This window comes from Etheostoma spectabile, chromosome 3 (genome assembly GCF_008692095.1).
Source record: "Etheostoma spectabile isolate EspeVRDwgs_2016 chromosome 3, UIUC_Espe_1.0, whole genome shotgun sequence".
Classification (NCBI taxonomy): Eukaryota; Metazoa; Chordata; class Actinopteri; order Perciformes; family Percidae; genus Etheostoma; species Etheostoma spectabile.
Genome location: NC_045735.1, coordinates 27,206,348 through 27,217,579, shown reverse-complemented (window position 1 = coordinate 27,217,579; position 11,232 = coordinate 27,206,348). Strand labels below are relative to the sequence as shown.

The following is an 11,232-nucleotide window of genomic DNA, read 5'->3' as shown; positions in this document are numbered from 1 at the left end:
CCCCCAACTTTTCATTTAGCAGCAACACAAGGTTCCCAACATCATCAAACAATGGACTAATTGGCGCTGAAAATCCAATAGTTTCATTGGTTGTACTGTTTTTGTGGTTAGCCCATGTTGCCTTTATTCACGTATGCCTCTCGCATGCTATTTCAGGTATCTTGTCTGTATAGGAATATATGAAAGGTAGCCTAAATCTCCCTGTGGTGAAGTGACAGGGTGCTGAAAGAAAGTGGAAGGCCTGAAGGTTTAGAAAGGAGGTGATGGTGAAAAAAACATCTTTTTTTCCCTGTGTCTCTGCTGTGAAGGACACGGTGGTACAGGGAGCTTGCCAGGCAAAGGTTATTGACTCATTATTATGTTGGTACTTAACAGCAGTCTTGTAAAGAACAGGTTGTGAAAGAGTGTTTTATTTCCCTGCAGCATGGGTGGTTGTTTCATAATCCAACTCAAAAGAACCCTGCCCTGGGAGCAGCATATTTGACATTCACAAACATTGCGAGGGCACTGCCAGTTCTACACACAATCAAAGACATTGACAAGCCCAACCAATACATGTGCAACCTCACAGCATGTTGCAAGCTACACAAAGTGTTAAAACTGTGCACACACATGCAGACAAGCTTGGGCAAATACATGCAGATAAAAGTCGGCAAATACTTATTATAGGCCCACTTGTGCAATTTCATAAGAGGGGAGCTTGTGCCAGAGACGACAGAGACGGAGCCCAGACAGAAAGACAGAAACGTCTAGAGACAAAGCATAACTGCTGCTGCCAAAACTGATAAACAAAGTTGCTCCTTACTCAGAGATGGAGATGTCTGCACGTTCTGCAGATGGAACTACGTCATTAGACTGCAAAGCCTGTGCGGGAATCTCAAAAGTTCATAAGTGTCCACTGCCGTAATTGAGCTTTGCATGTTAACTGTTTAAATTCACTGATTGTTTGTGCAGATTCGGCTGTGTTTTAAAATCACGAGGAGCTGGAGCACAGAGCATTGTTTAGGAAAGGAGGGATTAGGAGATTTGTGCTGGAAAGGAGAGGGGTAAAGGGAAAGAAGGTGAGGTTTGTGTCAAGTTTCTGCCAACCTTAATCTGTGTACTCAAGGGTGTGGGAGGCCCTTGTTAGTCAAAGCTATGTGACTCCAAAGTGTTAATTTAAGAGATTTACTGGAGATGACTTAAATGAGTGGGCAGGGCTTGTGTATACTTTGTATTAGCACAATATGGACACTATTTAGTTTTTTGAATGGTTATTGCCACAATTCCCTTTCCTGTGATGTTGTAGTAGTCGAGTGTTGAGCTAAATGCAATAAAATGTAAGAACAATTTGCCTGATATGTATAAATGATGGACTTCCCCACATTGCTAACTATCGGTTTCTGTCTCCATTAGGATGAATTTGACAAACTCCGTCACTTCTGCTACAGCCGGACCGACGCCTTGCTGCTCTGCTTCAGCGTGGTCAGCCCAGCCTCCTTCCAGAACGTCTGGGAGAAGTGGGTTCCTGAAATCCGCCGCCGCTGCCCCCTCACGCCCATCCTCCTCGTGGGAACACAGTGTGACCTGCGGCAGGACGTCAAAGTGCTGATTGAGCTGGCGAGGCGGAGGGAGAGGCCGGTCCTGGAGGAAGACGCCAGGGCGCTGTCAGAAAAAATTGGGGCAGTGACGTACGTTGAGTGCTCGGCGCTGACACAAAAGAATCTAAAGGAGGTGTTTGACGCGGCCATCGCCGTTGGGCTGAGGCAGTCTGACAGGAGAGTGAGGCGAGAGAGGAAGGTCCGCAGCACGGCCGATAAGATGAAGATGCTCTCCAAGTCCTGGTGGAAGAAGTATGTGTGTGTCCAGTAGGGAGGGAAGAGACGATTTTCCCTGTGACTGATGATAAAACTGGAATTGCTGACTTGTTGGTGGGGCCTAATTTGGATGTAAGGACTTTTTATTTTTTACATTCACCTGGACGACCCCAGATTTAGTAGCCAAAATGACTTTAATTTAGTGGAGCATTAGCTCAACAGAGGCTGAGTGTGCCTGCCTCAGCTGTAGAAGTGCAGAAAACTTTGTTGATGCCTGAAAAGACCACTGTCTGCTCCTCAGAGCCAGTCTGAACTGTTAAATATGACTGTGACCAGCATTGAACCAAAAATAGTGGAGCTAATAAAGTTTTATGGCACATGGACTGCATATCCTACTAGACGTGTCCAAAGGAAACGTGAGCCGAGGTGTTCAGACGTTGACGTTCTGTGCTAAAAGTATACTCCTCCTATGTGTCTGATTTGAGGCCCTTCTTTAACAAAGTATATTATTTTCTGCGTGCTACACTGTAATTCAGCGCCCAACACTTCTGATAGATTTATTTAACTGAAATCAAAACATGAAGGTAATGTAAACTAGCTTAAATAACCAATCAAAGATGCAATAATTCTACTGTTGAGAGCCAAAGCCAGTCCTGCACCTTGTTTCTTAAATCAAAAGCTAGTCCAGCAAAAACTTGTTAAGAGTCTGACGACTAACTGATCACATTTATTTCAAGTCATTCTCTTTTGAATTACCATCAAATATTAATGAATATACATTCTTTTTAAATCTATGAGTTCTTAGGGAGTGTTGTTGTCCAGTCATCCAGTTCTGTTTAAACTACAAGTTGTGTAGGGATTTCTCTCCACCAGCTTGTGCCACGTTTTAAAGAGTTGCTACAGCTGTCACACTGTTAGTCAACCACGTAGTTAGAGGTCTGTTAGCTCCTTACCAATGCACGCCTACAACAGTAGATTGATGCCACCAAACATTAAGTAATCCAAATGCATGTTAATGTTGAGTAGCCAACCTGTACAGGATAACACATGCCTGCCGTTCAGCTTCACCTCAAGTGAAAAGTTTCGCTGTCCACAATTTCAGTTTTCAAAACTTTACTGTTACAAGGTTGCAGCAATAAGTTGGGTGGTGCCACTGTACATTGCACTTATCACACACAGTCCAAACACATCACTGAAGTCTCGCCATGCAATGGCCTTTGGAGCATTGGTGTGCATTAGATATAGAGCAGGTAAATGCATCTGTAGTGCTGGAGATGCAGGTTTACTCAGTGTCAGTGAAACAGACGTAGCTGAGCTGCATGTTTCCTGCACTACCACCGGGTTGTATGATCACAAGGTCTTTCTTTGTCATTGCATTCAGGGCCTTAAACAGATAATTATGTGTCTTTTTGGGTCAGTATATTGGAGCTCTCTCTCCTCTTTTGAAATTATACAGTAATTGAGGTGAAATCACCAAAGAGACTGATTCTGTGTTTTGCTTCTTATTTTTCAGAAGCCTGTCATTCAGCTCTGTATATTTATCTGTTCCTTTTGGGCCAATTAACTGATCAGCAGCAATACAGAGCAAATATATATGAAATATTCTATGTCATTATGTATGTTACATAGTAATCATTTATGATGTTTGTAATGTCATCAGGATACATCTATGTGTACGTACAGGACATAAGTGACTCAGTCATTGGCTGTGCTGGCCAACTCTAAATGGTACTTAACAGAATGAGTGTTTCTGTTGCTGTCTGATTTTTGGCACGAGAGCAGTTTGTTGAGCTGTATGAGCAGAAAACAAAATAAAATGTGAAATATTTAACCTGTTTATACCGTTCCATTCTCTTCCGTTGGAAAATATGTTATCTCAGCTGTCACACTGAAGACATCTATGTGATGATAAGAGTGTAGGAGTGGCCTTACATACTTTTACAAGTCTTAAGTGAAACAAAAACACATTGTGAATTAGAAATGCACTACTAGTTTGAAAGTGATGTCCAAATTATTTCAAAATTAAGTTTAATTTATTTGCAGTATGAATATAAAGGAGGATATTAAATCTTACACAACTAGAAAAATGTTAAGGATAGTCAACACGTACTTCTAGTCCTTTTTTAAAGATAAAATATTCACTACATTGTCCACTATAAAGCAGGCTCACTATTGTTGTTGTCTAAATCTCTAGTAGAAATGATTTACTCATATCTTTTAATGCCGAATAAAATTTGGTATGCAATTTATGGCCATTATAAACCATGAGCTAAACATGCATTGCTAAGAAAAGTTTGGTATCCAGTACACAACTGTTGGATGTGGGGAGTTTTGTAAATTTTGTGATTCACTACATAGTCCCTGACATACAAAATAATTTATTATATAGTGAGTAGTGAATAACAAACAATGTCAGCCACAGACAGTTTCCTGAAAGCTGCATTTTCACAAGGTTAGGAAAGCGTTAAATGTGACTTTAAAGATTTAGCTGCAGAGATTTTGTCGGCACGAAGACTTTGCTGGATCAGATGATTGTCGTTGCCTGAAATAGGATTTTTCCCATATTCATAGCTACATGTCTGCACCACAGTATACAACAATAGGCAGAGAATGGCAGTTAGCTAGGTATCTTGTACTTGTTTAGAAGCGCTAATGATAGGGTAGGCAGCTAAAAGAGAGTTTGTTGTCTGGCAGACTGCAGATGAGTATGTTGTCCAGCCTCACAGCGGTGAAACTGGGGTGGAAGTGGTGCCAAGTGGTCTAATTATGATAGTCAGGGTGGCTCCACTTTCCACCAATATTTTAGCAGGAAACCTCGTTGTTGTCTCCTAGCAAAGCCGCCATCTTGTGAAACGTCCTGTGATTTAGTAGTGTGGCTTGTGTGTTTGACTGTAATACCTACCTGTCTGCTAGAAGTACTAGTTATTGTTTGTGGTGGGAATATTGAGCTGTCAATCATGAAACAGACAGGAAACATAGCAGGGGTTAGGTCTAGACATCTCTTTAAGTTCACGGTAAAATTATTAGACTATGTTTTCATGTGCAAGTGTCTGCCTAACTTTGACTGCCCTGCTTACTCCAAATACCCAACCTATCCCTGAGGTAGAAAAGTGAATAAATATTCTACTTCATAAAACAGGAGAGTTCAGTGTTAAGCAAACATATGTGGGGGCATTTATGTAATCATATGTAAATGTAAAACACATAAATGAGCCAACAGCCAAACAAAATACTATCATTCAGTGGTAATCTAACTGAATGCTTTAGAGCCATTTCATGGTCACAGGTCAACGTAGGCAAACGTTTGTGGCTGAATCTAATGGCTTCCACTGTGTGTTCAGTCCAGTAGAGCTGCTCTGTTTCTCTCTGAGCTACGGTATCTGTAGTTAGAGGATAACTAACGCTGTTGATGGGAACAGGGCCAGAAATACTGAGGTAATGGGTCTGAATTCCTCTAGTACAACCACAGCCACCTAAGAAAGTATTTGACTATCAACCACTACTACTACTGGTAGCTATACAACCAAATCTTTTTTTTCTGAGTACAGAAAAAAGTTAAAATATATTTGTTTGTATATTCTGTCCATGTCTCTGTGTTGTCTAAACATTTTAAAGCATTTTCTACACTAACCAGTTTTTTGTATGCTAAGGTTTTTGCCTTAATCAAGTTAAATCCTAAAGGAATAGGCTAGCTGAACATTTTAGAAACTACACTCAGTTGCTGTCTTGCTGAAAAGTAGATGTAAAGCTTGATGCCACTTTCAGATCTGTCCAATTCAACGTCAAGCTAGAACCAGCAGCCAGTTATCATAGCTTATCATTAAAAAACTGTTGAGAAATGGCTAGCTGGCTCTGTACAGCGCATAATCCCTGTAAAACCACAAATTGTCAATTTTAAAGTTTAACGTTTGTATTGAGTAAACAAACAAGACATAATATATTAATCAGTGAGCTTCACATATGCTGGTAGGCAGATTTTGTTACCAGGGTTGCTGTTCTGCCCTGTTTCCAGTTTTTATGCTTAGCTAAACTAACAGGATGCTGGCTCAGCTTCATATTGAATGGACAGATATGAGAGGGGTGTCCATCATCTAGTCTACTTTGGCAAGAAAGCAAACAAGCAAGTGCAAATTTCTAAAAGTTGAAACTATTCCTTTAAGATAATAGTGTAAAAACATAACATTTAACCAGCATGCGGTTGGATGGCACAGCCCTGGATGGAAACAGTATAAATCTTGTTTTAAATGAATGCTGGGTGAAATAATGGTGTGTAATGGGTAGCCCAGTCGGCCGGAGCCTACCTCAGCTTTAACAACTCAGATGGTCTCTGAACTTTTCATTCCTGTAAACCCAGTTCCTTACATAACGTCTGAGAATCATTTAGGTAACAAGTGAACTCTGACTCCACATGAAAGAGCAGCTCTGTAATCAGTTTTGATGTCTTAAAGTTGGTGAAGGATTCCTCCAGCCCCCCTCGGATAATTGCCAGCATAATGACTGGAGCTCAGCCCAGGGGGCGGGATTTGTGAGGGACATTAACAATTGTGATCAGGTCTGTAGGGTGGGAAGGGATCCAGCCAATAGACTGTGGGCTACTTTGTACATTGTCGTAAGGATTAACTGTTGCCCAAGCTCTTGTAATGCGATGCAATATGTCTAAGGCCCTGATTAAAAGACACCCACATGTAGACTCAACCAACAATTGAGTATAGTTCATTACTCTTGACAGAAATCTGCTTTCCAAGTATATTCAAGACCTTAGTCTCTCTTCTGTAACAAGTTACTTCTGTGACCTGTTCATGTTTTTAAAAGTTCACAAGAAGACATGATAAAATAACCATTCACATTCATTCTTTAAAATATATAAATAAATGTTTTCTGTAAATTTCATAATTCAATTTTATTGGATATCATTTTGATTTCTCTTTGTCTCAAAAGGCCCATTTTCAAGGCTTTTTTTTAATTTCATCTTGGCATTTTTTATAATGCGCAATCTGTTCATAATGTTGCTTTTTATGACAATAGGGTTGTCACCGTCCTCTTACCCCTGCCTCTCTTAAGCTAGCAAGCTCAGCAACTGCTACCAAAGTTAGCTCCTGTTAGCTAAAGCAACAACAATGCCAACGTTATTCTGAATCAGCCAACTAAAGGCTGCTAATGTAGGCGGGGAAGTGGTAGTTCACCAGGGTTTCAAAGTCAAAAGTTCATTCAGACATATTTTTCTTCCCACTGCGTAGATTTTGAATCACATGGAAATCAGAGCCAGACAATAACCCATCCAGTGGGGTGGATGGGGGAGGCCTATGTGGTCTCCGGCCATATTCCCAAGGCCCCTTCATTGCCATTTCCCTTCCATCCATCCACACAATACAGTCAGACTTTCAAAAAATTCATACTGTAGAGCCTACACCCCGTTTCGTATCTATCTCTCCAACTGTCTTTATCATTCTGAAACCAGAATACAACTAATGTTGAGGAGGACTAATTGTAAACCTCCTGTCACCTGAAATGAAGCAAAAGGGCATCATGTTGCTAATTTTAAGTTACATAACATAGATGGGTAAGGATTTGGTATAAACAGCATTTCTCATCTTGAAACCTATTTTTTTACTTAAATTTGAATCCCTCCCATACTAGTCTCTGATTGCAGAGCAAGGATCACCAACAACACCAAGTAAATGTGGTCTTCAATACTCTGAATTGAATAATAGGCCAATGAGAGTTTTTAGCTTACTCAACTATATCAGATTCCTTTAAAAACCAAAACAATTTGTGGCTTCTGGCTCGCTCCACCCATCTACACACCTGTTCCCACTTCCCTTATCTGCTCTGTTGTTGCCCTCCTGCTCACCTGCATCTTATTCCCTCATCAGCCTCTCAGTTGCCATACCATCAAGGTTGCCATGTTCCTTCATGCCTTTTCTGTTTAGCAACCAGAACCTGAACCCAGCTTGGACCCAGTACCTGAACCTGCCTTCTGTACATGTCAGTAAGACTATATACCTATACGTTAATAAATTACTGAACTGATCCTGTTTGCCTGCTTCATGCGTGTTTGGGTCCTATCCCTGTTCCCTGTTTTCACTACATTGTGACATGTGGAAAGCTTCAGTGGTGGTACAACGTTCATGTTTGGATGTAAAGCAGCTGGAATCAATATTTTAGAGAGAGTATGTCATGTAAAACAAGTTTCTGCTGTATAGACAGTGGTCATTAGTCCATGTCAAAATACAAACAATCCCTTCACTTACATGAGACATAGTGTGTTTTCCCAGGAATATTAGTCGTTGGTGGTCCTGTCTGACAGCAGTGTGTCAGACTGAGACTGGTATTTAGTTACTTAGTACTGCACTGTCCTAACCACCTGCATTTTACCACACCAGCTGGAGAAATACAGTACATGTGTACCAGTGAACTAATGCACAACAACTGGAGGTCAAACGGTTATGATTATGAAGTCAGTATAGACAACGATCTGTTAAGTGAACAGAGATTAATGGAGAGAGAAAATTTGGTTTAATTCCAAAAAAAGGAGTATGATTTGAGAATTTTCATAAATACAAATAACTACTTTGTCTGAGCTCTTTACATTTCTTCTGAGGAGTAAAGACATAACCTGCTGTTAGCTAACAGTATGCTTGCAGGAGTGGCCTGTCTGGCATGTTACAGTATGGCGTTGCTGGCAGGATTATGTTTTAATAAGCTTATATAAACACCCCCCACAGTGTGGTCTCATTATGGGAGGCTAATTGAGTCGCTCCGTCCCTGGGTCAGCAGGGCCTCTTTGAACAGCTCAGTGTTTTGCTATGAAGAGGCCCATCTCTACATCCAGAACATCTGTCCTGTGGTCTGTTGAACATGTGTCTTTTCTTCAGGCAAACAGTGTTGACTTGCACATGTTTGTATCTTTGCACTTGCACATGAACAGTGCGTGTATGTAAAGGAGCTTCAACTGGAGCCTCTAATTTCATTCATATAAAAGTGAATATAGACTACAATACCTTGCTGCTCAAGCACATTCTTTGTAAAGCAGATTAGCCATTTGCCAACCTGACACAGTTCTTTGTTGTTGTTTCACTCCAGTCTCCAACTGCGCTTACAGCCTTGATTGTATTTTGGTCCATTTGTCTGCTTTTTATTTCTTATTCTTATTTTAGACATGCTAGGGGCATGGCAAACCACGCTGATATCTAAAACATTATTGGGTATATTGTCGTGAAATTTGGTTCCAGACATTCATGTCCCCCTCGGGAGGAATTGTAACCATAAAAAACTAAAGCCATTTCAGAAGTAAGCTTCAGGTCCTTTCTTTCTTACAAGTTAATATTTGACTGGCTAATGTTTTAGTACAGTTTGCATTCAAAACAATTGCATGGTTTTTAGTTTTTACTCTGATACATTTGATTTTCTGTGATCATACTGATTAATCTAGTTGTGAAAGTAGAGCATGAAACAGACTTGCAACTGCAAGTGTATTGCTTCATTCACATATGCACACACCTGTGTGCTTGTCACTTGTGACCTTTATGATATATTGGTTTTTAAAGAGGTAAACACAGGAGAAGGTTGTGTAATTTCGCTCTGTTTATGGTTGAGGAAACAGCTGAAAAGATAATGAACCTGTTTCAGATAGAATGGGATGACAGAAGCGGCTCCGTGATACGGAGTCCGTATCTGTTCCTTATCTGCAGCTCTGCTATACTCGTCTCCATTGAAGATTGTGGTTAATGATTGACTTTTCTGACTTTTGTCAGAATTTCACATCTTGAAAATTCAGCTGTAAACATTTTGGGTTTCTATTCTCCAGTGTTCAGACACTAACTAGAAGCTATGTGCTTCTTGATAAGGAGAGCAGCTGTTTGCAGAGCGTCTCAAGTTGCCTTCACTGTACTTGGTTTCAGTGTTTAGTGCCAAATTGTATTTAGGGCATGAAAAGTAGTCCTTTACTGATTCTAGAAAGTGATGTTGATGAAAGAAACTGGAGCACATGAGTAGAAACTTTCGGGTCTAATTCAATAAGGTTTGGGTTTCCAAGAGGAACCACCCTTTTAAGTTTTTCTTTCCTCTGTATATCATATTCCCCAGTTTGAATCCAACTGTACGTCTGATGTCACTAAGAGAGACTGTGATTGGCTCACAGCTGCAGCCCACTTGGCTGATGGTATCTGATTGGCCTCCAGAGACGTACTTTGTTCCCTGTGATGAAATGGCTCATGGGTGTAGTGACCTCATTTACTCTGAAACATATGTGAATATTTTCTATTTTTTTCTTTTCCTTTACCTCATGTTTGAATCTCTTTATCTTGTGCTCCTCCTTTCTTTCTGATGCCTCTATCACTTGCACTCTCCTTATCAGTTTATTTTGTTGGCGTTCCCTCATTCTTTGTGTGTAGTTTTGTTTAACTATATTCGTGGGGTCCAAAAACCAGGTATCCAGTATACTTGTGGGGTACTGACTGCTTTGTGAGGGCACAAGTCCTTTGCTGGACTCCTCAACTTTAAAGGGCTGTTTGAGGGTTAAGACTTGGTTTAAGGGTTAGAATTAGGTTGTTTTAAGGGTTAAGGTTTGGCATTTAGTTTAGGTTAAGGGGCTAGGGGAAGTGTGTGTTTGTGTGTGTTTCCTGGCTATGATGTCATCCTGTGGTTTACCACTGTTTGTACTACAAATCCAATGGCCTTCAGTTTGACTGATTTACACAGGACAAAGACACCTCAGATAACATGTGTGTGATTCACTGGTTTAATATTGATCACACACCCTGACTGAGGGTTCCCAAAAATCCACCGTTATCAACAAAAGTGCAATTTCATTCCAAATGTAAACCAGTGGGTTTAGTGGTCACTAATAATGTCAGGAGTGAAGCTGATTATTTACCCACCCCTGTGATTCATTAGTGGCTTGACCAGCTCAAAAGGACCGATAGACCAAAGTGTTCCTGTTGACAAAGTAAACATTGATAGCTTAGTTCCACATATACAATATTGACTGAGCTTGTGGTTGTCAATTCTAAAGAGAAATTGAATGTTGAGACTTTCCTTCCAACAAAACAGTGGAGTACAACAGTATCATCAGCAAATGTGTTCAAGTGGCAAGCAGCTGTTCAAGTTATCTAGCAGCTGGAGGAATCAGACTCTTGTCTATCAGGAGTTAAGGAAAAAATAATGTGACATTATTATGGAGCCACAAAGTCCACAGAGGGAGGAGTTCCGGTCGATGGATCAACAAAATGTCTGTATTTGACATGGGAGAACAATCATCATTGTTAATATTTTTTTTAACCGTGATTGTTCTCGTACTTTGACCAAGTAGATATTTTTAGCCATGCTGGCGGCAAGGATCTAGACAATGTTGTTAGTCATAGTGTCTTTCAGTTGATTGATCCACCCCTTTGGTCCAGACACTACAGTGGGGCTCAAAAGTTTGGGCACCCCAGGT

The 11,232-nt window shown here is 40.5% G+C and overlaps 1 protein-coding gene across 1 annotated transcript in view; it reads left to right on the top strand.

Moving 5' to 3' along the window:
* The window catches only part of rhoub (ras homolog family member Ub), a 6,183-nt gene extending 2,556 nt beyond the window's left edge, over positions 1 to 3,627 (top strand). Inside the window, exon 3 of the mRNA XM_032508433.1 lies at positions 1,396 to 3,627. Within this exon, the coding sequence (XP_032364324.1) occupies positions 1,396 to 1,851 (456 nt within the window). The 3' untranslated portion in view covers positions 1,852 to 3,627. The remainder of the gene's footprint in view (positions 1 to 1,395) is intronic.
* The last annotated feature ends 7,605 nt before the right edge of the window (positions 3,628 to 11,232 follow it).